This window comes from Betta splendens, chromosome 16 (genome assembly GCF_900634795.4).
Source record: "Betta splendens chromosome 16, fBetSpl5.4, whole genome shotgun sequence".
In the NCBI taxonomy this organism is placed as follows: Eukaryota; Metazoa; Chordata; class Actinopteri; order Anabantiformes; family Osphronemidae; genus Betta; species Betta splendens.
The window spans coordinates 7246634-7272884 of NC_040896.2; the positions used below are offsets into that span (position 1 = coordinate 7246634).

At 45.3% G+C, this 26251-nt stretch overlaps 4 protein-coding genes across 9 annotated transcripts; 2 read left to right on the forward strand and 2 right to left on the reverse strand.

The window, feature by feature from the left end:
* Positions 1-5135: 5135 nt before the first annotated feature.
* LOC129603232 (apoptosis-associated speck-like protein containing a CARD) lies at positions 5136-7210 on the reverse strand. The gene is given in 4 exon segments (XM_055503518.1): positions 5136-5789; positions 5873-5926; positions 6684-6899; positions 6902-7210. Coding segments are annotated over 4 exon segments (579 nt in total). The 5' UTR covers positions 6936-7210; the 3' UTR covers positions 5136-5514.
* Positions 7211-7274: 64 nt separating this feature from the next.
* Positions 7275-15424, forward strand: LOC114843268 (uncharacterized). Of its 3 annotated transcripts, none has more exons than XM_055503512.1 (4): positions 7275-7584; positions 9409-9971; positions 10063-11047; positions 14531-15424. In XM_055503512.1, exons 1-3 carry the CDS (start codon positions 7335-7337, stop codon positions 11044-11046), a joined length of 1797 nt encoding a protein of 598 aa, XP_055359487.1. In that variant the 5' UTR covers positions 7275-7334; the 3' UTR covers position 11047; positions 14531-15424. The 3 variants fall into 3 exon arrangements, with proteins under 3 accessions (XP_055359487.1, XP_028985502.1, XP_028985504.1); XM_029129669.3 differs by lacking the exon at positions 14531-15424 and adding an exon at positions 11191-11734; XM_029129671.3 differs by lacking the exon at positions 14531-15424 and having other exon boundaries at positions 9412-9971; positions 10063-11734.
* pycard (PYD and CARD domain containing) lies at positions 15161-17324 on the reverse strand. 2 transcript variants are annotated; one of them, XM_029129674.3, is made up of 4 exons: positions 16918-17324; positions 16104-16157; positions 15820-16020; positions 15161-15498 (listed from the first exon to the last, which is right to left on the reverse strand). In XM_029129674.3, exons 1-4 carry the CDS (start codon positions 17168-17170, stop codon positions 15239-15241), a joined length of 768 nt encoding a protein of 255 aa, XP_028985507.1. In that variant the 5' UTR covers positions 17171-17324; the 3' UTR covers positions 15161-15238. The 2 variants fall into 2 exon arrangements, with proteins under 2 accessions (XP_028985507.1, XP_055359491.1); XM_055503516.1 differs by lacking the exon at positions 15161-15498 and having other exon boundaries at positions 15551-16020.
* On the forward strand, positions 16217-20526 carry LOC114843269 (uncharacterized). Of its 3 annotated transcripts, none has more exons than XM_055503514.1 (5): positions 16217-16329; positions 18849-18874; positions 18954-19274; positions 19352-19566; positions 19741-20526. In XM_055503514.1, the coding sequence occupies exons 1-5, from the start codon at positions 16239-16241 to the stop codon at positions 19757-19759; spliced, it is 672 nt and encodes a 223-aa protein (XP_055359489.1). In that variant the 5' UTR covers positions 16217-16238; the 3' UTR covers positions 19760-20526. The 3 variants fall into 3 exon arrangements, with proteins under 3 accessions (XP_055359489.1, XP_028985505.1, XP_055359490.1); XM_029129672.3 differs by lacking the exon at positions 16217-16329 and adding an exon at positions 17759-18438; XM_055503515.1 differs by lacking the exon at positions 16217-16329 and adding an exon at positions 17759-18438 and having other exon boundaries at positions 18954-19091.
* Positions 20527-26251: the final 5725 nt, after the last annotated feature.

A 26251-nucleotide genomic window follows, 5' to 3' on the forward strand; every position in this document is an offset into this window, starting at 1 on the left:
AGTCAAGCCAAGCTCACGTTCCTGTCGCTGCTCAGTCAAGCCAAGCTCACGTTCCTGTCGCTGCTCCGTCGAGTCAAGCTCACATTCCCGTCGTCGTCCAGTCCAGCCAAGCTCACGTTCCTGTCGTCGTCCAGTCCAGCCAAGCTCACGTTCCTGTCGTCGTCCAGTCCAGCCAAGCTCACGTTCCTGTCGTCGCTCAGTCCAGCCAAGCTCACGTTCCTGTCGCTGCTCAGCCCAGCCAAGCCCATGCCCACGTTACCGCCATGGTTCCCCAGCCCAGTCCCGTCCGTGCCGTGGATCCGGCCCCTGCTTCAGCCCTGGCGGTTGAGGAGGTGAAGCCCACAGCTAGTCGCCGGAGGCCCAGACGGCGTCGACGACAGCCGGATTCCCCTGTCCAGGCTCCAGAAGACTCGGTCACGGAAATCAGACTGCCTCCTTCGCCAGCAGAGGGCACTCTCGCCCCATCATACGACATGCCCATCTCCATCGCAGGCATCCCAGACAGCATCTTCCTGCGGATCCGTGCCCAATGCGCCCCTCCGGTCCTGTTCCTGTTTGCACACTGGCTGAACTCCGCTGAGGCAGAGACCGACCCGGTAAGCAAGGAGCGTCACTTCCGTGAAGCCGCCCTGCTCATCGCCCGGAAGCCTGCGCTGCGCGAGGCCCTGGGTTTCATTGAACCCCCATCAGAGTCTGCACCCGTTCCTGCATCAGACCCTGCACTGGCCCCAGCGTCTAAGTCTGCACCCATTCCTGCATCAGACCCTGCACTGGCCCCAGCGTCTAAGTCTGCTTCACAGCCTGCACTGGCCCCAGCGTCTAAGTCTGCTTCACAGCCTGCACTGGCCCCAGCGTCTAAGTCTGCTTCACAGCCTGCACTGGCCCCAGCGTCTAAGTCTGCATCACAGCCTGCACTGGCCCCAGCGTCTAAGTCTGCATCACAGCCCGCACTGGCCCCAGCGTCTAAGTCTGCATCACAGCCCGCACTGGCCCCAGCGTCTAAGTCTGCATCACAGCCCGCACTGGCCCCAGCGTCTCTGGCTGCACCACTGGCCCCAGCGTCTCTGGCTGCACCACTGGCCCCAGCGTCTCTGGCTGCACCACTGGCCCCAGCGTCTCTGGCTGCACCACTGGCCCCAGCGTCTCTGGCTGCACCACTGGCCCCAGCGTCTCTGGCTGCACCACTGGCCCCAGCGTCTCTGGCTGCACCACTGGCCCCAGCAACTCCCGCCCTGGCCTCACCTCAGCCATGCCAAGCTCCAGCTCACGCCTCACCTCAGCCATGCCAAGCTCCAGCTCACGCCTCACCTCAGCCATGCCAAGCCTCGGCTCAGCCCGCAGCAGCTCAAGCCTCGGCTCAGTCACGTCAAGTGCAAGCCCCAGCTCCAGCTCAAGCCTCAGTTCAGTCACGTCAAGTGCAAGCCCCAGCTCCAGCTCAAGCTCAGGCCTCGGCCCCGCCACGCCAAGCTCAAGCTCCATCCTTACGCCAGCTAGCGGACACCCCTGGCCAGTCACACCAGACCTTAGTCCCTGTTCCTGTCGGCCATATTGAGGCCGCCCCTGTTCCTGTCGGCCATATTGAGGCCGCCCCTGTTCCTGTCGGCCATATTGAGGCCGTTCTAGTCCCAGTTCCTGTCGGCTCCTCAGAGGAGGACGCCGTTCTAGTTCCTGTCGGCCAAGTTGAGGCCGTTCTAGTCCCAGTTCCTGTCGGCTCCTCAGAGGAAGACGCCGTTCTAGTTCCTGTCGGCTCCTCAGAGGAGGACGCCGTTCTAGTTCCTGTCGGCCAAGTTGAGGCCGTTCTAGTCCCAGTTCCTGTCGGCTCCTCAGAGGAGGACGCCGTTCTAGTTCCTGTCGGCCAAGTAGAGGTCGTTCTAGTCCCAGTTCCTGTCGGCTCCTCAGAGGAGGACGCCGTTCTAGTTCCTGTCGGCCAAGTAGAGGTCGTTCTAGTCCCAGCTCCTGTCGGCTCCTCTGAGGAGGACGCCGTTCTAGTTCCTGCCACTGTCGGCCCCTCGGAGGCCGCAGCCCCCGACAATCCCCAGGAGGGGGTCGTTCCGGCCGCAGCGTCTGCCGCAGCGTCTGTTGCAGCCCCTACCGACCTCCCGGAGGAGGTCGGCCCAGCTCCGTCTCCTGCCGACCTCCCGGAGGAGGTCGGTCCAGCTCCGCCTCCTGCCGACCCCCCGGAGGTGGTCGGCCCGCTCCTGGTCCCTGTGGTTTTTGTGCCAATGTGTGCAGGTGCAGTTCCTGGTGGTCCGGTCCCGGACACGCTCGTCGCAGCCCCTGGGGGTCCGGCCCCGGACACGTTCGCCTCAGCTCCTGGTGGTCCGGCCCCGGACACGTTCGCCTCAGCTCCTGGTGGTCCGGCCCCGGACACGTTCGCCTCAGCTCCTGGTGGTCCGGCCCCGGACACGTTCGCCTCAGCTCCTGGTGGTCCGGCCCCGGACACGTTCGCCTCAGCTCCTGGTGGTCCGGCCCCGGACACGTTCGCCTCAGCTCCTGGTGGTCCGGCCCCGGACACGTTCGCCTCAGCTCCTGGTGGTCCGGCCCCGGACACGTTCGCCTCAGCTCCTGGTGGTCCGGCCCCGGACACGTTCGCCTCAGCTCCTGGAGGCCCGGTGGCGGCCACGTTCGTCTCCGCTCCTGGAGGCCCGGTGGCGGCCACGTTCGTCTCCGCTCCTGGAGGCCCGGTGGCGGCCACGTCTGTCTCCGCTCCTGGAGGCCCGGGGCCGGCTACGTCTGCATCGGTTCCTGGTGGCCCGGCTCCGGCCCCGTCTCCACGTCTGTCTTCGCCTCTGGTTCCTGCCTCGTCTCCACGTCTGTCTTCGCCTCTGGTTCCTGCCTCGTCTCCACGTCTGTCTTCGCCCCTGGTTCCTGCCTCGTCTCCACGTCTGTCTTCGCCTCTGGTTCCTGCCTCGTCTCCACGTCTGTCTTCGCCTCTGGTTCCTGCCTCGTCTCCACGTCCGTCTTCGCCTCTGGTCCCAGCCTCGTCTCCACATCGGTCCTCGTCTCTGGTCCCAGCCTCGTCTCCACGTCTGCCCCTGGTTCCGGCTTTGTCTCCACGCCTGTCTTCGTTGCTGTTCCCGGCTTCCCGCCAGCTTTCGCCTCGCCTGCCCGACGGAGGGCCAGGTCCTTGGCGAATCCTGTGGCAGGGATGGCGCTGCCTCCTGCGTCGTCGGCCACCTCGGCTGGCCGGTTCCGGAGGCGACCACCTACCTGGAGGTCGCTGTTTCCGGCTTCGACGATGGCGCGGGCTCTGGCACTGCCGACCGCCGCGTCTTCTCAGTCCCCTGGAGCACCCCCGGTCTGGAGAGCACCGGCGCATGCGTTTGGCCACTGGAGGCAGCATGTTTCGACGTCGGCCTCCTAGAACTCTAGCCTTGTCTCCGGGCATAAGATGTGCCGTCTCGGCCTGGCGGCTGCACGGCCGTGACTCTCCTCGTCACCACCCCCCTTGAGGGATTGCCTGAACTTTGTTACCATCCATCATGGACTCATTATTCATGGACTCACCTCATAGACTTGGTTCTGTTCTCTGCCACTCATTTCTTGTGTCTTCATTCTCATGTGTGTTCTAGTCCGTCGCCCCTCCTGCTTAGCTGTGTTTTCCTTTTTTTTCTTGGTTTTCTGTTGGTCGTCTGGGAATCCGCCCTAGACGGGGGGGTTCTGTCACAGTCCAGGTCATTTAGCCACTGCACTCAATCATTTCCGGTTTTATTTTGTACCACTTCCTGTTCAGTGCCCATGTTTTCAGTTCCAGCTTTACCTCCGGTTTTAGTTTAACGCACCTGTGCCCTGTTACTAATTACTCACCTGCTAACTATCCAGCCATCATCATCACTTAGGATTTAAGCACCACCTCTAAGCCCAGCACCTTGCCAGATTGTTTGTTCATTCACCCGTTCAACTTTCCAGCATTCTTACCTTTACCTTGCCGTGCGTTTTGATCCTGTTTTGTTCCTGACCACGTCTCCAGCCCAGCCTGTGATAATCCCGTCTGCCTGTGTGAGTTTGACCATTGCCTGTTTTTGACATCCGTTTGCCTTATCCTCGTCTGTGCTGCTACCGATGATCTACCTGTGTACCGACCCTTGCCTGCCTGACCACGAGCTCGAATAAACCCTGTTGTGCACTGAGCCTTGTCTCCGCTGTGCGTGTGGGTCCGCTACCTTGAGTCCGTGACAGACACAGCAGATGCACGTTACGACGAGTATTTGCTCCCTTTAGTACAGACCATAAATATACTTTGATTCAACATTTGTATAAAAATAAACATGAACTTGCAGGACTGCATCGTTAGCCTGTCTGACGAGTGCACCTCAGGGAACCCGTCTGTGTTGGGTTCATCCAGGGCGGTGATGAGACAGGAAGTGGAGCATCTGGTCCAGTGGCGCAGTCAGAACCAGCTGGAGCTCAACACTGTGGAGATGACGGTGCAGGAAGAACCACCTGCCCCCCCACCATCCACAACAACAACTGTAGACTCATTCAGGTTCCTAGGGTCCACAATCTGCAGGACCTGAAGTGGTCCCCACATAGACACTGTCCGCAAAAAGGCCCAGCAAAGTTGCCCCAAGAGCTGCTGACCATGTTCTACACGGCCATCATTCAGTCTGTCCTCTGCACATCCATCACCATATGGTTTGCTTCAGCCACAGGACAGACACAAACTGCAGCGAGGGCTCCGGTCAGCAGAGAAGATCATCGGGACTGAGCTTCCTTCCACTGAGCATCTGTACCAGGCCAGACTCAGTGAACGGGCTGTCAGCATCACTGCTGACCCCACACCCCTCACATCTCTTTAAGCTCCTCTCTCCTGGCAGGCACCACAGAGCCAGAACCACCAGACCCAGAGTCCGCTCCTTCAGCTTCAGCTGTGTCTGAGCTGAACTCACCATCACATAGGGGAAAGGACTCAGTAAAACATGTGTGCTGCAATTTTTAATTTAATTTTTATTTGTTTATTTTGATGCAGACGGATAAAAATGATTATAATTCTGAACAACTCCTTTCTCTGGAGAAACGTGCACGTACAAGTACAAGATAATTAGATATAGGAATTCTAAGATAAGTAATTAATAAACGTCAATGTTTCCACTTTTTCAAATACTTCCAAGTCACCTTTCTTACAAAATACGACACAGTGTTAATTATATATTTTATTATGAATTTAGATAAAAAACGTTTAAAAGTAAATTTCTTCTGTAAAGTCAAAAATAATCAGCAAACCTTTATATAAAAAAAATTACCGTTCTTCAAAATTTTAGTATAAACGTTTTCTTTGAAAAGGTATAATCTGTATATATAATGTTTGCAATTTCCGGATAATTGACCTAATCTTCGTTTTATTAAAAATCAAGGTGAGACACTGAGCACCATACACTTTTTTTCAAATTTAAGTGTAAAACTAAGGGAAATCTTGCTGATGAAACACTGCAGTAACATGACTGTTTACAATTAAAATCATTTTGTGATCATTTAACCAATATTTGGTATAAAAGGTGGATTTCATCTAATTCTTTAGTTATTTTCCTTAAGGTCTTTGATGAGATATGGTTCGTTCTTCTCAAGAATTTTGTAGAAAGCATCTTTACAGGCTTTAGCAGCTCGCAGAGGACCAGAATACAGCGCTCTCATCTTGGCCTGTGAGGTTGGCAGAGCATGGATTTCATCATACTGCTCTTGTTGGATGACATCTGCGTCCAAAAGCTCATCCAGAATGGCTCCAACATTGCTCACTCTATTGGTCAGCTCAAGCCTATGTTTGTCCACAAAGTGCTTGTCTTGGGAAGAAGCTGAAAACGTTTTAAGAAGAGATGTTTCAGTCAGAAAACATGTACTTTCTGTACCTTTCAGCATTGATGGAGCATTAACTCACTGTTACTGGCACCAGCTGCTGCTTCTGCTCCACCTGCCTCTGTGTTATATTTAGCTGTCAATATAGAACAGACTCTGTTAGTTACTTAGTTACTGTTGAGGGGTTGGGCTTCTATGTGTGAATGTGCTTGTGCTCTGGTCTTGTGTGTGGTATGCCTTTTTGTCCTTCGGGGTTTGCCGTACTCTGGCAGGGGACATGCGCACTGCGTACAGGTGAGCGCGGGCTATCGCTCTCTCTCGGGTGTCAGGAATAAAGTTAGAAACTGCAACCGTGTCGTCTTGTTGTCTATGAGTGAATAGTTTAGCCCACGCAAGATACTCGGCTACAATACTATATATAAAGTGAGATACCGTGTTAGTGTAGGACACGATTTGAACACAGAGTCAAAGGATCTGTGTGTACTGTGGTGTGATTTAAAAAGGATTCTCAGATGGGAGCAACAGATGTGTCTGCACAAAAAGCAGCAAAATGTCACCTGTCATCGGCCTGTAGGACGTTTAGTCTGTGACGCATTCACTTCATGTTACAACCACATTTACTTTAGTTTTTATTCTGCGCAAACCTGCGTCAAAAAGCGTCTGGATCGGTTTTAGGATCGATAATGTGCAGCTTATGAACTCAATGGATGTTTTTTTATCAATGGGCGGAAGGAAGAGCAACAAAGTGAAAGTAAAAATGTAGAGGAAAACAAGTGTTTTGCGTGTAAGCGTTCCGTTAAAAATGTTATTAATACTCTACAGACGCCTCGCGTTTTTTTCTTGCATCCGATAATAACGTTATTACCCGTTTACACTAAGATAACACCGTTTACCGAGTTCCTGTGCTTCGTCGCCGCAGCCCATCTCCTCCAGGATCTCCACAGCCACTCCAACGGATTTGGCTTCTGTAAAGGTGGAAACCAACACATCTGCAATGTCCCAGCGGCGTTTACCCTCCACTTTGTTGCGTCGGACCCGCGGCTCCTGTCTGCGGTCCAGGAGCTGGTGGCAGAACCTGTGGAAGTTGTCTTCTGTCAGATCATCCAGTTTTCAGCTAGAGCCGCTTTCACGGTTTTAGGTGCCATCAACAGAGTTATAACAGACGCCCGTTCACTTGATTCAGGCGCCCATGTTTAATCGAAGCACCCCCTTCCTTCATGTGCGGTTAAGAAACCTTAACACGGTACTACAACACGTGTTTGCTGCCGCAATGAGTATTTTTGTTTCAGCAGTAATAGACTGGAATCAAACATCACAAATGTATTTCATGTAAATGTATTATTTCTATGACAAGTTAACTGTCAATAAGCAGCATTACGTTGAAACGAAAACACCCCACACTCGATTTATTATACATTGTGATACTGTGTAAAGATTTCAGAACCGCACATGAGAGAAGGGGGGGGGGGGGGGGGGCGCTTAAGCATTGGGCGCCATTTATAAAGTGAACAGTCTGTCTGCAACGCTACCTGCGTCTGTTGAAAATGGCACCTAAAACCACAAAAGCGCATTTAGCTGAGATGCTGGAGGATCTGACAGAGCACAATTTCGAAAGATTCTGCCACCAGCTCCTGGACCGCAAGAAGCCTTCGGTCCCCAGAAGCAGAGTGGAGGGTAAATGTCGCAGGGACATTGCAGATGTGTTGGTTTCAGCTTTTACAGAAGCCAAATCCGTTGGAGTGGCTGTGGTGATCCTGAAGCAGATTGGCTGCCGCGACGAAGCACAGAAACTCGGTAAACAAATTAAACTATTTGCATTAACATATTATTACTACTATTAACATAAACTAAATGTGCTAAGACTCTAAGCTGTAACACACAGTTGCTTGAATGGAAATTTACGAAAAAGTTACGGTCTGTCAAGTGTCACGACAGTTGAAGTGCGCGATTCATATAATGTTTACGGTTACAGTGCTGCGATCACTCAGCGCAGCCTTGAGACTGGAAATTACATTATAACTACAGTCGTCTGTACTTGGAAATATTCACTTATGAAATGTATAATAAACGCGTTTGGCCTCCAAAACCTGGATTTGAATAAACCCTGTTCCTCAAATGAGTAAATCACGACTACTTCAAAGAACTTCTGATTCGACCTGGGTGTCAGCAGCGCAGTGCACTAACCACTGTGTCAACCGGCCAGGGCCCACACACACACACATATATATGTATATACACTTAAACAACTGCTATATATTTTCTCTAATATTTCATTTTAAAGGTTAAATGTTTCTTATTTTTTCTACATTATTGCAATTTCAGTCAATGCTCACCGTCAAGATGCAGAGAGCATCCAGAGCGATATTGCGACCTTCACGACTGTCTCATCAGAAACTGACGGTCTCCTGCTCCTTTGTTTATTGTGAATTTAGTCAACTGGCCATGGTATGACACAGGGAAATGGCGATTTTGTAGAAAAATCAATAATTGTTTAACCTCAAAAGGTTAAAATTATGTAAATATTATAAAAACAATGGTTCTTTGTATTTGACCGTAATTTGGGGATTGCCCTCATATATATTATTCTGTGCTACATACAGTATATACATTATGACCACATTGTCAGGTCAACCCTTACCTCTGTCCAGCCACTGTGTGGGGGTGGAGGTGTTGTCTATAGAGAGGAGTTGGACCAGCATCCTCCTCTCAGCTACAGCATGTAGGGGTCCAGCTCCACCCCCAGAACAGAACCAGCCCTCCTGATCACTTTGTCCAGTCTGTTACTGTCTGCTCCATTCATGCTGCTGCCCCACAGACCACAGCGTAAAACACTGGACCCACAGACTCACAGAACATCCTCAGCGTGGAGCTGCAGATGTTAACGGACCTGAGCCTCCTCAGGAAGTACATCCTGCTCTGAGCCTTCTGTTCACAGCTGAGGAGCTCTTTTTCCAGGCCAGCTTATTGTCAAAGTACACTCCTAGGTATTTTCAAGATGATTTTAGCCTCTCCTTGTTGATGTGACAGCACTCCCAGATTTTCTAAAGTCCATAACCAGCTCCTTAGTTTTATTGATGTTCAGTTGGAGGTGGTACAGTAGGGTACACAAAGCTGTCCACCACTGCCTGATACTCTGTCACCACCCTGGATACATCCTAGAAAAGCAAAATCATCAAAGAACAGAGATGATAGGACTCTGAGTTGTCCCTGAAGTCTGAGGTGCACAGGGTGAAGAAGAAGGGAGACAGGACTGTCCACTGTCGAGCTCCTGTGCTGCAGACCACAGTCCTAGTTCTTCATAGACTAATACCACAGCAAACATTATCTCATTTTACTGTATAGTTCTTTGGGTAATTCATTACTCAACTTGTGACGATGACTTCTTCTTAGTCATCACAGTAGTGTTCGGTATATCCCATATCCAATGAATCTCATGAAAAAGCAGATAGCGACTCACTTGACCGCAGTGAAAGTCTGCACTTACAGTGAAAACAGGTAATAAAGAGAAACAAAAATCAAACAGAATAATAACTAATCAATCTATTAATGTTGTATATTGATGGAATCATCTTATGTTTGACCATCTTTGTTTTCTGTCTTAATATTCTCAAACAAAAGCAGCAATAGTTTCACGTGGAGGTGTAAAGAAGTCTGGAGGACCAACAGCTGCATGTGGAAGTTTAAAGAAGTCTGGAGGACCAACAGCTGCATGTAGAAGTTTAAAGAAGTCTGGAGGACCAACAGCTCCACGTGGAAGTTTAAAGAAGTCTGGAGGACCAACAGCTCCATGTGGAAGTTTAAAGAAGTCTGGAGGACCTACAGCTCAATGTAAAAGTTTAAAGAAGTCTGGAGGACCAACAGCTCCACGTAAAAGTTTAAAGAAGTCTGGAGGACCAACAGCTCCACGTGAAAGTTTAAAGAAGTCTGTAGCACATGGAGGTGTGAAGAAACCAGAAGAGGTAAAGGCTGAAGCCGAGAACCGGGTTCTCTCAGAGGGCGGGGACCTGAGTAATGACAGGCTTGTTTTAAGTAGGTATATCATTCAGTTTGGCGAATACAAAGGCCAGACCTTTAATCAGCTCGTGGAGAACGACATGGGCTATGTTGCCAAGCTGGTGAATAAGCACCAGAATAACCGAAAGAAGTCTAAGAGTCCTATGAACCCGTTGATGGCCAACAAGGTAATGCAAAGGAAAAACTGACATTATTAATACAAATGTTAAATTGTATATGCTAAGTTACAACATAATAACTGTACTTTCTTATTTGAAGGACTCCTTGACCGAGTTTGTGACTTCCTGTCCTGACCTCATGAAAAAAGTCGAATTACTCACCAAAAAAGATGCCCTTCAGCCAGGCCAAAAGAGAAAGGCCTGCAGCTCAACCATTAGCTTTGGGCCCAGTGCAGCCAACAAAAGAAAGGCCCCGTTGCCTGCACCTCCTCACATCCCAACAACCAGCTTTGGGCCCAGTGCGACCCAAAACCCATATGGAGGTTTAGAAAACTCTGGAGCACCAACAGCTCCATATGGAGGTTTAGAGAAGTCTGGAGCACCAACAGCTCCATATGCAGGTTTAGAGAAGTCTGGAGCACCAACAGCTCCATATGCAGGTTTAGAGAAGTCTGGAGTACCAACAGCTCCATATGCAGGTTTAGAGAAGTCTGGAGGACCAACAGCTCCATGTGGAAGTTTAAAGAAGTCTGGAGGACCTACAGCTGCATGTGGAAGTTTAAAGAAGTCTGGAGGACCAACAGCTCCACGTAAAAGTTTAAAGAAGTCTGGAGGACCAACAGCTCCATGTGGAAGTTTAAAGAAGTCTGGAGGACCAACAGCTCAATGTAAAAGTTTAAAGAAGTCTGGAGGACCAACAGCTCCACGTGGAAGTTTAAAGACGTCTGGAGGACCTACAGCTCCACGTGGAAGTTTAAAGAAGTCTGGAGGACCAACAGCTCCACGTAAAAGTTTAAAGAAGTCTGGAGGACCTACAGCTCAATGTAAAAGTTTAAAGAAGTCTGGAGGACCAACAGCTCCATATGCAGGTTTAGAGAAGTCTGGAGGACCAACAGCTCCAGGTGGAGGCTTAGGGAAGTCTGTAGCACATGGAGGTGTGAAGAAACCAGAAGACGAGGCTGAATCCAAGAACCGGGTTCTCTCAGAGGGCGGAGACCTGAGTAATTTAGCATTTTTTACCAGTCAGCCTGGCAAACAGATCTTCGATTGGTTTATGGAGAACGACCAGTTTACCGGCCTCTAGTGTAGGTTTGTTTTTTGTTTCTTGTATGTAGTTCATGAAAAGCTGTTGAAAGATTCTTCAAGACAGTTTCTGTGCTAGTAGTTTGTCTTTTCTCTCATGAATTGGTGTCGTAACTTATTTAAACATTCTCTGCCTCCTTTCCAGGCCTGTGAAGAATAAAATGGAAAGACAGGCTTCCTTCCTTTGTCCCATTAGTGAGAAGCCTCTTTTCAATTCATTTTGGTCAGATGTCATGGATGTAAACATTTTATACTTTCTTTCTGGATACTTTCTGGGGTGTTCATATTTTTAATATGTGTTTTTTCCTATTATTTCTGAGTCTTTTTCTGATAAATTATTATGTAAAATGTACCATTTAAAGCCAAGTGAGTGTGAAGGGCCTGTCCACAGCTGAGTCAAGTGTTCTAGATTGCTAAAGTAGCTTTGAGCTTTACCACGGGGAGTATCCTGGAATGGTTTAAATTCAATCTGTTGTGTCAACAATTCATTTTTTGTTTCCTAATGTGCTGTAGACAATCAGTTGTCCTTGTTAAGCAATATTATAGCAAGAAACACTTAATGAAGCTGGTGGGTGCTTTGCTGCTGTTGGGGTGGTAAACTAGGGGCGAGTCCCTCTTGGCTTCTAGTGGTGGGCGTGAAACCCATGGAATCGAAATAACTGCTGTAATAAATTTTTTTAATAAGCTAACTTGTTGTGATCTCAGAGTTTGGACAGGTGGTGTGGCCACAGTGTGTATGTCTGATGTTGTTCACAGAGGTCCAATGAATGCTCAGGCAGTTTGTGTATGCTCATTAGCAGCAGACATAGGGACAGAAGCCTTAATTTGATATGAAAAATGATTTTAGCCTCTCCTTGTTGATGTGAAAGTTCCAGGTCTTGTGTAATGAAGCCAGGCTCAAATGAAGGCTATAAAAACATTCTGTGTGGTGAATGTACACTTATCACCAAAGATTATTCCAGTAAGCATAACTGTTACACTACACAAAGCTACAGTTAACTCTTGTGCTGGGGAGGCAGGGTAACCAACAAAACACCACTGTTATCACATATATGCAACACAAACGTTTGGTTGTATTGTAACGGCCGAGGTGGGGGTGACGTATCAGGTTATTAATTAGATCACCACTTCCTGCCTCTGTTTCGTGCATGGCTGCTTCTAACGTGGTTGCAGTGGAACTGCAGCATGCAGAAATATAAACTCAGTATCCACCTTTGATTTCAATCATAAAGAAATAAACCAGAATTTGTACCTGTTTTAAGGGACACAACGTTTTGGGAGCACCACAGCAGACACTGCTCCAAACCTCCCAAATCTACCCAGATTTTCAACAAACCCATGTACCTGTTAAACAGAGAAAACCAGGAGGAGACAGCTCTTGTCTTTGATGTGTTGCGGCACTGCAAGGTGACGGACCCACAGGCACAGCTCAGACAAGGCGTGGAGTTTAGAAGGTTTATTTAGAGTCGGTGTCAGGCAGGGAGACAGGGCTCAGGCAATGGTCAAACACACTCGGTAGCAAGAGCTAGACGTGGTCAGGACTAGAGCGGAGGTCATACACTGGTAGCACTTAGGAAAAGAATGCTGGCATAGGTACGCAGACAATCTGGCAGTTTGACTGGGTGACTGGTGCTTAAGTACAATATATGATTACTGATGTGACCGGACGTAAAGCAGAACTGGTTGCATACGGCAGGATGAAAACAGGAAATTACAAAATAAAACAGGAACTAGCTTAACACACAGCTAAGGTTAGGGTTAATTTAACCTGATTCTGTATTCTTTTTTGCATTTTTCAAGAGAAAAACATCTGGAAGAAAATGCAGAACAAAACAAGTGAGTGATAATAGATATTAGTATTATAATGTATGTGCTAGGATTAAAATAAAGGCATCAACCATGTGTGATTTTAGCTTCAACAAGTTTGACAACTGAAGCAAAACACTGGGCGTGAATATTGTTACAGGTGGTTGTGTAGTTTGTGGCTGCAGGAGGGAAGACAGTTTCTGACTTGCTCAGAGAAGTTCTTAATCAGAGTGAGGGTGATTTTACGCCTCAGCCTTAAAGAGTGTAGCAGCATATTTTTGATTCAAGGTTTAAAAAAAACTTTACAAATCTCTAAATCCTTTATAAATTGCTTTTCCCACTTATGATTGCTTTCACAGATAGGAGGAAATTTAAAAATAGTAAAAAAGTATTACCAAAGACAGACATGTAATGTGCATGTGTAATGTACCATATTTCATAAACATACTCTGTGACGTCACCACCCTGGATACGTCCTACAATAGCAGAGTCATCAGAGAACCTCTGGAGAACAGGACTCTGAGTTGTACCTGAGGTCTGAGGTGTAGAGGGTGAAGAGGAAGGAGACAGGACGGTCCCCTGTGGAGCTCCTGTGCTTCAGACCACGGCGTCAGACATGAAGGGGGTCGACTGAGGGATTGAGCAGAGAATGGAGGGACTCCAGGATCAGCCTCTCAAAAGCCTTCATGATGTGAGAGGTCACAGCCATGGGCCTGTAGTCATTTAGGACACCACATAGGTGGGAAGCACAGACTTTCAGCACCCTTGGGTTCATTCTATCAGGGCCTGCAGCCTTTGGAGGGTGAAACTTATTCATCTCCCGTCTCACCTGATCTGCTGTGATGATTTGTGAGGTGGGGGTGGAGGTGGATGAGCCCTGTGGTTGGTGTAAAGGGAGGCCTATCTTGAGCAGCGGGGCATTTAGGGGCCCAACCTGGAATCTTTAAGTTCAGTTATGTCATGGATCAGCATCTGGTCGTCACTGTTATTCTTACTTTGCTTTCCGGTTTTAGTTTGACACTTCTTGTTTGGTTTCCTGTCTGTTCTAGGTTCTGTTTTACCACTCTGTCATATGTTTCACCAGCTGTGTTAAGCTGTCATTCGTCACGTGATCATCAGCTGGTTTGTGTTAATCATTAGTCACCCTATTTAGCCTCAGTATGCACCTCATTCCGTTGTCAGATCGTTTTGTGAGAGCACCGTCGTGCCATGTTTCAGCGCCAGTCTAGTAAGCTTCTGTTTTTGCTTTGTCCTTACCTGTGTTACTCGCTCCTCGGTACCTCTGTCAGTGTTCTTTATCCCCGGTGCCTGACCGTGCGATTATTTCTTGTGCTTCTTGTTTTGACGTTTACCAGTCTGTCCATTAAACAAGTTACCAGACTGAGGTTGGTCTCCGGCTGTGCATTTGGGTCCTGCATCACGATCGCGTTCCGTCGGTCCGTGACAAGTTATTAAGTTCGTTGGCCCTTTCCTGGGATCCCTCATATACGTGGCTGCTGGACTTGTAGACGGTGATGGTCCTCATGCCCCTCCACACTTCCCTGGTGTTGTTCTGAAGTCTGTGTTCCAGTTTCCTCCTGTGAGCCTTCTTCCCCGCCCTCATTTTGACTGACAGCTCTCTGGACACTCCTAGTTCCCTCCCTGTCACCTGACCTGAATGCTTTCTTCTTTTCATTCAGGGTGGCTTCGATGTCACAAGTGACCCATGGCTGCCAGCTCAAAGTTCTATCAGGTACATGGGTGTCCACGAGTCCATATAATTTGTGATGCAGTCTGGCAGTCCATCAATGTCCTCTGGCAGTCCATGAGGTTCACAGAGAGCTTCCCAGTCAGTGTCTTCAAAGCAGCTCTGCAGAGCAGCGCCGTCCTCATCTGCCCACCTTTTAACAACTTTAATGGTGGCAGGCAGCCTTCGAACCTGAGGTGTGTATTGTGGCAGCAGATGAATCAAATTGTGATCCGACTTTCCCAGGGGAGGGCAGTGGAAGAGTAGGCATCCTTAACATTAGCATTCATCAGGTCCAGTGTCTTCTCTGGTTACAAGTTAGAGATAAAAACATATAAAAGTAAAATTCTATAATGTAATGTAATATATTTGAATTCAGTTTTCTAATAAAATTCTTGCTATTTCTGGATAATTAATCTCATCTCTGTTCCATTTGAAATAAGCGACACTGAGCACCATGTTTTGTTTTGTTTTTGTCAAATGTAGGTGTAAAATTAAGGAAAATTATTTTTTAAGAATTAAATTTAAGTCTAAAACTAAGGGAAATTTCACTGATGAAACACTGCAGTAACACGAGTGACAATTTACAGTTAAAATAATTTTGTTTTTATTTAAACAGTATTTGGTATAAAAGTTGATTTCATCTAAATATTCAGTCTTTTTAAAGTTCTTCCATGAGATGTTTCTCGTTCTTCTCAAGGCTTTGGTAGAAAGCATCTTTACAGCCTTTAGCAGCTCCCAGAGGACCAGAATAATGCGCTCTCAACTCCTGACGGGTTGGCAGAGCTCTGATTTCATCATACTGCTCTTGTTGGATGACATCTGCATCCAAAAGCTCATCCAGAATGGCTCCAACATTGCTCACTCTATTGGTCAGCTCAAGCCTATGTTTGTCCACAATGTGCTTGTCTTGGGAAGAAGCTGAAAACGTGAAAAGGTATAATCTGTATATATAATGTTTGCAATTTCCGGATAATTGATCTAATCTTCGTTTTATTAAGAATCAAGGTGAGACACTAAGCACCATACACCTTTTTTCAAATTTAAGTGTAAAACTAAGGGAAATCTTGCTGATGAAACACTGCAGTAACATGACTGTTTACAATTAAAATCATTTTGTGATCATTTAACCAATATTTGGTATAAAAGGTGGATTTCATCTAATTCTTTAGTTATTTTTCTTAAGGTCATTGATGAGATATGGTTCGTTCTTCTCAAGAATTTTGTAGAAAGCATCTTTACAGGCTTTAGCAGCTCGCAGAGGACCAGAATACAGCGCTCTCATCTTGGCCTGTGAGGTTGGCAGAGCATGGATTTCATCATACTGCTCTTGTTGGATGACATCTGCGTCCAAAAGCTCATCCAGAATGGCTCCAACATTGCTCACTCTATTGGTCAGCTCAAGCCTATGTTTGTCCACAAAGTGCTTGTCTTGGGAAGAAGCTGAAAACGTTTTAAGAAGAGATATTTCAGTCAGAAAACATGTACTTTCTGTACCTTTCAGCATTGATGGAGCATTAACTCACTGTTACTGGCACCAGCTGCTGCTTCTGCTCCACCTGCCTCTGTGTTATATTTAGCTGTCAATATAGAACAGACTCTGTTAGTTACTTATAAAAATACTGTAGCAGACTGTTGAGGGGTTGGGCTTCTATGTGTGAATGTGCTTGTGCTCTGGTCTTGTGTGTGGTATGCCTTTTTGTCCTTCGGGGTTTGCCGTACTCTGGCAGGGGACATGCGCACTGCGTACAGGTGAGCGCGGGCTATCGCTCTCTCTCGGGTGTCAGGAATAAAGTTAGAAACTGCAACCGTGTCGTCTTGTTGTCTATGAGTGAATAGTTTAGCCCACGCAAGATACTCGGCTACAATACTATATATAAAGTGAGATACCGTGTTAGTGTAGGACACAGAGTCAAAGGATCTGTGTGTACTGTGGTGTGATTTAAAAAGGATTCTCAGATGGGAGCAACAGATGTGTCTGCACAAAAAGCAGCAAAATGTCACCTGTCATCGGCCTGTAGGACGTTTAGTCTGTGACGCATTCACTTCATGTTACAACCACATTTACTTTAGTTTTTATTCTGCGCAAACCTGCGTCAAAAAGCGTCTGGATCGGTTTTAGGATCGATAATGTGCAGCTTATGAACTCAATGGATGTTTTTTTATCAATGGGCGGAAGGAAGAGCAACAAAGTGAAAGTAAAAATGTAGAGGAAAACAAGTGTTTTGCGTGTAAGCGTTCCGTTAAAAATGTTATTAATACTCTACAGACGCCTCGCGTTTTTTTCTTGCATCCGATAATAACGTTATTACCCGTTTACACTAAGATAACACCGTTTACCGAGTTCCTGTGCTTCGTCGCCGCAGCCCATCTCCTCCAGGATCTCCACAGCCACTCCAACGGATTTGGCTTCTGTAAAGGTGGAAACCAACACATCTGCAATGTCCCAGCGGCGTTTACCCTCCACTTTGTTGCGTCGGACCCGCGGCTCCTGTCTGCGGTCCAGGAGCTGGTGGCAGAACCTGTGGAAGTTGTCTTCTGTCAGATCATCCAGCATTTCAGCTAGAGCCGCTTTTATGGTTTTAGGTGCCATCTTTACCGCGGTCAAATGAGCCGTCGCTATTTTCGAGGTGCTCGATTCGTAAGATAGTTACGGTAACTTGCCATCACCGAGAAGAGCGGAGACACTTCAATTACAGTGGATATCGCCGCTCTATCGCACACCTCGAATATAGCGACGGCTCATTTGACCACGGAAACGCAAACAGCGACTCATTTGACCGCGGTCCATCATTCCATAAAATCTCTGAACTGAGTGTCAAACGTTTCCCGCTTTAGGAGTTATAGAACGATCAATTTATGTGAAAAACATTTTAAAAAAAGAACAGTCGATTTGGTAATCTAAAAACTACGTCAAAAAATAAAGCATAAATAAAGCAAATCAAAGTAAATTCTAAAAATAAACTTAAAAGTCGTGTTGTGTATTTTGGTATTTTGACTCAAATTACCGATACTTACAGTAGGAACCATTTTCCGTCCTCGTGGCACTTTAAAAAAACTACTACTACCCTACTTTATAAAAACAAAACACTTACAAACATTACAAAACATTTATTACTAATAATTAAATATAATAATAATAAGCTTCAGCTTTATATGAAGCGATGGTATCCATTTAATAGGGCAACACTCACTTGTGTTGTAATGCCGTAATAATTTTTCAGGTCTCACCGGAAAGAAGCTGCGGATTCTTTTTATTGTTACCAAAACATTAGGCGCCATTTACAAAGTAAACAAACGACTCTTCGGAATTCTACCTGCGTCTCTTATAACTCTAGTATATTGTAGCGATCCGGGGGGGGGGGGGGGTGTACATAGTTTGGTTGACTGTTCCAGTTCGTATTGTGTTATGTGGCTCTTTTATTTTGAAGCGCAGATAGTTGCGTGACGTCAGGTGTGCTTCCGGGAGAAAGAAGCGGGAGTTTTTGTTCTGTGTAGTTCCGGGGGGGGTTGAAAAGAGTGTGGTGAGACCTGTTGTGACCCCGCTGTTGTAAGAAAATAAAGGAGTGTTGTTCACACTGAGGCTCGTAACAATATTCTATTGGAAAATGACACCTAACACCATAAAAGAGTCTTTAGCTAAAATGCTGCATAATCTGTCAAAGGAGGACTTTGAAAGGTTCTGCGACCACCTGCTGGACCGCAGACAGGAGCCGCGGGTTCCGATGAGCAGAGTGGAGGGTAAACGCCGCTGGGAAATTGCATATCTGCTGGTTTCAACTTTTACAGAAGCCAAATCTGCCAAAGTGGCTGTGGAGATCCTGGAGAAGATGGGCTGCCGCGACGAGGCAGAGAAACTCGGTAAACGATTTAACTATTTGATACGGAAACATGCAGATATTTAGCTGTAACACGACTTTACATTTTTACTTTACACTTTACATACTTGAATGGAAATGTAAGTCTGCTCTTACTGTGCAAACGTGTAATAAAGAGAAACAATCAGACAGGGTAATAACTACTGACAGATCTAATATTTAGTGGCCTGGTAGCTCAGTGGGAAGAGCATGAGCCTGGGAAGCCAGGTTCAAGCCCCGCTGCTAGAGGTGTTTCCTTGAGCAAACACTTCACACTAGCTTCCTGGACAGCTGCACCATGACTGGCCAAGTTAATTGCTTCAAAACAAAGTAATATTGAATATTTATGGAATCTATACAACAAGTTTTTAAGAATTCATCTTGCATCTTACCACCTTTGTTTTGTCACTCCAGACTCTCAAACCAAACACTTCCAGGATGTAAGTAAACATATTTATTCATTTTATTCATTTGTGACATGCAGTTAAACATTTAAAGTCATTCCATCACTTCCTTTAGAACGGTGACCCAACGTTCCGCAGGACCGCTGATGGGAGTCTGGACCTACAGCGCACAGTGGAGGCTCTAACGTTTAAAGCACCCACAGCTCTGTGTGTGAAGAAACCAGAAGAGGTGGAGGCTGAAGCCAAGAACCAGGTTCTGTCACAGGGCGGGGATCCGAGTAATAACAGGCTCGTTTTGAGCAGGTTTACCATTCAGTTTGGCAAATACAAAGGCCAGACCTTCAAGTGGCTTTTAGAGAACGACGTGCAGTATACTGCCTGGCTGATGAATGAGCACCAGAAGGACAGAAATAACCTTATCAATAAGGTCAACAAGGTACTGGAAAGAAAAAATGGATGTTTTCAATACAAATGCTAAGTTACAACATAATAACTACATTTCCCTTTTTAAAGGAGTCCTTGACCCAGTATGCCTTTGCCTATCCTGATTTTTTGAAAGAAGTCAAATTACACGCCCAAAAAGAAGCCCTCAAAAGCCATGCCCACAGGCCAACCACCAGGTTTGGGCCCAATGGAGCAAAGAGACAGACAAAAGGCACGAAGACAAGAAGACAGGCCAGAAGCCAACAGGCACCGAGCACTAGAGGCCGGTCCATCCGTGTCCCAAAGTAGGTTTGTTTTAAGGTTTAATTCTGTTTTTGTATGTGGTTTGTGAAAGGATGTTAAAAGATTCTTCTTCCAACACATTTTAGAACAATTTCTGAATCTGAGCTAGTAGCTTGTTTTGTTCATTGAAGACTTGGTGTCATGGCTCATTTAAACTTTGTCTGCCTCCTTTCCAGGCCTGCGAAGGGAACATGAAAAACACTTTGAGTAACACAGCCTTCCATCCTCTGCCCCGTTTTTGAGTTAATGCTGGAAAATGTCCTATTTCTTTCTGGGTATTTATCTATTGTGTGTTTTATCTATTCCTAGTCTTATCCATATATGCGTATATACATATGTATAATGTAGGTAGGACCAGCTTTTTAGTAAATTAGGATTTTATATGGTATATTGAGTCTCTTCCTGAAACAAGATTATGTAAAAATGCCATTTTAACCCCTTTGTTATTACAAGTATGTACAGTAGAAGTGGTAAATTGTTGTTTTTTTTGCACTAATTATAGGGTTGTGCCCCTTGTTGCACAGTTATAACTGTTTTTACTGTTGTTTTTATTCATTGTCCTGTAAACTGTCATATCGGTTCTTTCACCTTTTCCAGGTGACTTCCTCATGTGACATGAGGCAAACATGGCTACTGAAGAATCAAAAATATCAAACACACTCTAGTTTTTGTTTTATTGAACAAGGCAGTACACCTTTATGTTTTCATTATTAAAGTCCTATGTAATATATTAAAATTCAAAGAAAACCACAGAACAATCTGTGTTTTGACTGGGAATTAATAGATGTGTTCAGTACACAGGTACTGACATGACCAATGTTAGTAAATGCCATTATTACACTCTGAAGAATAACAGATTGTTTTTGTTTTGTTTATTTGTTGTTGTGGCAAATTGTTCACTTGCTTGAAGACACACCAGGTGTTTATCTGAAAAAAGGAATAAACAGACTCACTACTGTACATGATGAGGTTCTATTAACTGTAAAGTGGTTCATGCAAAGGTTCCACTTACACTCAAAACCAGACGTCTGAAGTCGCAACGATGTCTAGCGCTGACTTCCAAATGTTGCTTCGACTGTAAAGCAAAACACAAATGTGTTAAACAGTAACAACAGATTTACCAGCGGCACTTAGGACTAATTGTTTAACAGCCAAGTGTCATCCGCATGCATCAAGTGTCAAGAAAACACTTGATGTATGTGGCTTAGCTTTACTTTTTGAGTAGAACATTTGCAGCGTTAAATGAGCTTTAAAATTTGTCCTATATATACATTAATAATAATCTTAACGTTTAAAACAAAGAAGGTTAAAAGTTTTGTCCACTAGAGGGCAGTTTAAATTCATATTGAATTAAAAATGAAAGTAAACAGAAATAAACCGTTTTTACTATTTATTCCAGACGTCTTTTCAGAAGCCAGTCTGTGTTTTGCTCGAGCCAACGTGTGAACGTCCTCTACTGTACTAACTGTTGTATTTTATGCTCCGTAACGTCCAGATGTTTGTGCGTAAAAGCCTCCAGCTGCTTGAGGCTACTGAGCATCGGCCTCACCGAGTGACTGCGCAGCCTCGTAGCAGCAGATTCTCTCCAGGATCTCTCCGGTCACTCTAACGGCTCCGGCTTCAGTATAAGTAGAAACCAACGCGTCTGTCACATCCAAGTAGTCCTTTCCCTCCACCTGGTTACAGCGGATGCGCGGTTCCTGCCTTCGGTCCAGGAGCTGGTGGCAAAACTTCTTGAAGTTTTCCTTCGACAGATTCTCCAGCGTTTCTGCCAAAGTCGTTTTAAAGGTTTTGTCTGAAAGTGCCATTTGGAACTGGAGGAGGTGTTCGTTACTTCAACTGCTTTCAGGTCGCGACAAAGAGGCGCCAAGAGAGGATGACGAGCAAGGAAGTGGGTCCGTGCATGAAGTGCAATTCATTATTCATGTGTAAAATGAAAATTGAATAACGTCTTTTTATGCTGTGTTTCGCTTCCGTAAATCGGTAAAACACATTTGCGATATACTGATTTACTCATTCTCCTTTTCTCCACTTTCAAAACGAAATAAGAAAAAGGGAAACCGGAGGCGGGGCCAGTCGCCGGACTTTCACAATAAAACGCCAAAGGGCATTTGAAGCGCAACATCGGCAAATATTTGTAACTCTTGAAGGATTGCGGTCGTGTTTTGACACACAATGAGACCCACATTGTTAACATTAATCAACGTAACAATCATTTATTTAAATCATTTATTTAACCAAGTGCTGACAACTGTCGTTTACGTTACGACTCATGGCGTTTGCTAAAGGAATGACAGGTCAGTCAGCTCCCACCGTCGGGTCACTTACAGAATCACCTGTCATCAAAGCTAAGTTTTTGGGGCATCCTGCTTAATTAGACTGCAGCGACATCACGACCTTGTCGACACCTGATGAGGAAGAATTTAGCGCATCTGCGGTGTTCCGGTGATTTTCCGTTTATAATGAGACTGAAATCGCGTCCTCCTGCTTGGCCGGTTGATGCTCTTATGCCCAGGAAAAGGCTCTAATGTTGTGGCGGTCTTTGCAAGTATTCTAAACAGTGATTTATTACAGTTTATTGTGGCTGTTTAGACATGCTCCATCATTGGACTTCCTGTCTCAGAGCCTGCTTTACCTGCGGGAGAATAACAGCCACTCAACCTGCCTCACAATAACTGAACTCATTGTGAGCCATGACTGCCCTAATGTGCATCGCATCATCTTTGTGAGGCAGGTTCTGTGGCAAAGTGTGTGATCAGATGATCTGTCACGCAAGGTGTTACTGTATGTACAGAGCAGATTGAGCAGAGTGACAGGATCTTTTTATTTTTTGGTTTAGTAGTCATCATACCTTGCATTGAACATCTTATGTGCAGATGACAGATGAATCAGAAACAACAGTGCATCCTGGAACACTGTGGGTTCACCTCTTGTAATGCAGTCCCAAATCATAGCCCTGCATGCTGTTGTTCTTCTGGGGTGTGGAAGGGATTTTGGCCAAAAGAGGACATTCGTGTCAATGATGACTGTCTCTCTGCCTCATATAGGTCATAGGACTGCATTACAAGAGGTGAAACCACAGTGTTCTAGGATGCACTGTTGTTTCTGATTCATCTGTCATCCTGATCTGAGGAAAACAGTCTGTAGCTCTTTTAGCAACATGTTTTCAAATAATTAGGCCATTTTTTTATGTTTCTATGCTGATAGATAATATTACATTTTACATGTTCTATAAAGTTCAGCCTTGATGTTGAAGATTTTGTGAGTTGGCAGATTTAAATTTGGTAAATAAACATTGGTTAAAAAACATATAGGCAGTTCTGACTACAAATGTTTTGTGAAAAAAAGGACTACTTTACTTGTCAGGCTTTTGCAGATATCAGACCCACATGCACAGCGCGGACAGGTTGATGGTTTAAGAGGTGACAGTCTTTATTACGTAACTTAAGGCAAGCAGAGTTATACACAGGTGCTCTCAGACGTGAGCACCAAAGGAGCAGGCTCTAATCCTGGTCAAACGGTCAGGTACGTTACCAGTCTTTCCACCGCAAAAGTACAGGCAAGAAGCAGGAAGGCTTGATTTCGAGATAACTGTTAGGTGTGCGTGATTAACTGGGAATGACATGGAAACAGCTGAGACGTGGGTGAGACAAGAAGTGCTTCAAAATAAAACCGGAAACGGGACTAAGACATGACATACTGTCTTAGGAACATGCACATAAGATATTCAATGCAAGGTAGATAGATAGATAGAATACCTTTATTGTTCCGCGATGGGGAAATTACCAAGTTGCAACAGCACAGAGACATATAGACATATATACAGAAGAAATAACACAAAAATAATTATAAGAAATTAGAACTTAGAACTCCACAAGTTATCAACATCATGTACATATAACAATGAGGTAAGGTGACTGCACCAAACAAAGTGAATGAGATATTAAAGTGACTGGTGCCATTGCTCTGGAGATGTAGTGTGTGTGCGGCAGTGTGGTAGAAGTGTGAACCCTGTTATAAGTGTTCATTATAAAGTCTGACAGCAGCAGGAAGGAATGACCTGCGGAATCTCTCGTTCCCACAGCGAGGGCGAATCAGTCTGTCATTGAATCTGCTCTCCAGGGCAGACAGTGTGTCCTGCAGTGGGTGGGACTCGTGGTCCAGCATGGATGTGAATTTTGCCAGAACTCTTCTGTTTCCCACCTCTCTCACTGACTCCAGAGTGCAGCCCAGGACAGAGCTGGACTTCCTAATGACCTTATCCAGCTTCTTCCTTCCTGTGATGCTGCTGCTCCAGCTGACGACTGTACAGGACGGCTGATGACACCACAGAGTCAAAGAGAGTCCTCAGGAGTGTCCCCTTCAGTCCAAACGACCTCAGCCTTCTTAGTAGGTAGAGTCTGCTCTGACCCTTCCTGTATAGTGCGTCTGTGTTGTTCGTCCAGTCTAGTTTGTTGTTGAGGTGAACACCCAGGTACAGTCCAATCTCTCTGGATGTTCATTCCCTGAATGTTCACTGGAGGAGGGGGTGTAGACTGACATCTGCGGAGGTCTACCACCATCTCCTTTGTCTTCCCTGCATTGATTAGAAGGTGGTTCTGCTGACACCAGTCCACAAAGTTCTGTGTCAGTTCTCTGTACTCTGCGTCATCATCATCAGTGATAGGTCCAACAATTGCAGAGTCGTCAGAGAACTTCTGCAGAACACAGTCAGATGAGTTGTGTCTGAAGTCTGCAGTGTAGAGGGTGAAGAAGAAGGGGGCCAGGACAGTCCCCTGTGGGGCTCCCACACTGCAGGGCAGAGTGTCTCACAAAGATGATGCGATGCACATTACGGCAGTCATGGCTCACAATGAGTTCAGTTATTGTGAGGCAGGTTGAGTGGCTGTTATTCTCCCGCAGGTAAAGCAGGCTCTGAGACAGGAAGTCCAATGATGGAGCATGTCTAAACAGCCACAATAAACTGTAAAAAAAATCACTGTTTAGAATACTTGCAGAGATCGGCACAACATTAGAGCGTCTTCCTGGGCATAAGAGCATCAACCGGCCAAGCAGGAGGACGCGATTTTAGTCTCATCATAAACTCAAAATCACCAATTCTTTCATTTATCAGGTGTCGAAAAGGTCGTGATATCGCTGTTTGGAGCAGGTTTTGAACCAGTAGGTCATATGGTGTGGATGGTATTGAAATATTACAGTAATATTTATACTAAAATATTATAAAAAAATATGAAAGATGATTTCATCCTCATAAAAATGGTTGTGCCCCGTGAAGGACATGTAGACACATAGTTTGGAGCAGGCTTTGAACCAGTAGGTCATATGGTTTGGACGCTATTGAATTATTAATTTCTTGAAAATCCAAATAATTTATCGACGGTCCCTAAGTCAACGTCTTCATGTACCGAGCGGTCTCGTTCTGTGTCCGCGTAGCGAACACGAAACGCGGATCGCTTGTTCAAACACGGACTATGGGGTGCCAAATGTAAAAGTACTATAACTAGTTTTCTCACATTTAACTAAATGACACAACATGTTTTCTCACATTTAGTTAAATGTGCAAAAGTCTAAATGTAAATGTTAAATATAAATGTAATGTTAAATATAAATGTAAATGTTAAATGTTAAATCTAAATGTTAAATGTTAAATGTTAAATGTTAAATATAAATGTTAAATGTTAAATGTAAATGTTAAATGTTAAATCTAAATGTTAAATGTTACATATAAATGTTAAATGTAAATGTTAAATGTTAAATGTAAATGTTAAATGTAAATGTTAAATGTTAAATGTAAATGTTAAATGTTAGCCGAGTGTAAAACTGAATATTCATGAATGGGCAAGACTCCATCCCTACCCTCAAACAGCGCTGGTCTCAAATCAGAGACGCGAACTCAAACACGTCAAACAGTACGCATAGCTCCGCCCACATCTGACTCTGGATCGGTGCACGAAAATACTGGAGAGAAGCTTGAAGTCGAAGCCATCATGGCCGCCAGCTCCGACTCCCTCCCGTTGGGGGAGATTGAACGGGCTGTAACGGCAGTTGTGCGGGCTGAGGCTCCGCTTCAAACTGCCGTTCTGTCGTAAACACCATTAATGAGAAGTCAAGTAGGTTTAAAAAGAATATTTCTGTGGCGCCGGTGGAGAATTAGTTGGCTAACTATACTAGCTAGTCGAAGTTACGTCCAGGCTAAAAACAAAAGTTTCCAGATCAGATGTGGGCGGGGTTTGCGCGCACTGTTTGAGGTGATTGAGTTCGCGTCTCTGATCTGAGACCAGCGCTGTTTGAGGGTAGGGATGGAGTCTACTTGCCCATTCATGAATATTCAGTTTTACTCTCGGCCAACATTTAACATTTAACATTTAACATTTAACATTTACATTTAACATTTAACATTTAACATTTAACATTTACATTTAACATTTAACATTTACATTTAACATTTAACATTTAACATTTAACATTTACATTTAACATTTACATTTAACATTTAGCATTTAACATTTACATTTAACATTTAGCATTTAGCATTTAACATTTAACATTTACATTTAACATTTAACATTTACATTTAACATTTAACATTTACATTTAACATTTACATTTAACATTTAACATTTACATTTAACATTTAACATTTACATTTAGACTTTTGCACATTTAACTAAATGTGAGAAAACATGT

Excerpts from the sequence above, each read along its gene's own strand:
- pycard (XM_029129674.3), bottom strand. The coding sequence starts at position 17,170 with ATGGCACCTAAAACCATAAAAGCGGCTCTAGCTGAAATGCTGGATGAT. Across the intron at positions 16,158-16,917 it reads CGACGAAGCACAGGAACTCG|CTAAATATAACACAGAGGCA; the intron begins GTAAACGGTGTT and ends CTATATTGACAG. Across the intron at positions 15,499-15,819 it reads TCTGCGAGCTGCTAAAGCCT|CTTCTTCCCAAGACAAGCAC; the intron begins GTAAAGATGCTT and ends TCACGTTTTCAG.
- LOC114843268 (XM_055503512.1), top strand. The coding sequence starts at position 7,335 with ATGGCACCTAAAACCACAAAAGCGCATTTAGCTGAGATGCTGGAGGAT. Across the intron at positions 7,585-9,408 it reads CGACGAAGCACAGAAACTCG|CAGCAATAGTTTCACGTGGA; the intron begins GTAAACAAATTA and ends CTCAAACAAAAG. Across the intron at positions 9,972-10,062 it reads ACCCGTTGATGGCCAACAAG|GACTCCTTGACCGAGTTTGT; the intron begins GTAATGCAAAGG and ends TCTTATTTGAAG.
- LOC114843269 (XM_029129672.3), top strand. The coding sequence starts at position 18,186 with ATGACACCTAACACCATAAAAGAGTCTTTAGCTAAAATGCTGCATAAT. Across the intron at positions 18,875-18,953 it reads AAACCAAACACTTCCAGGAT|AACGGTGACCCAACGTTCCG; the intron begins GTAAGTAAACAT and ends CACTTCCTTTAG. Across the intron at positions 19,275-19,351 it reads TTATCAATAAGGTCAACAAG|GAGTCCTTGACCCAGTATGC; the intron begins GTACTGGAAAGA and ends CCCTTTTTAAAG.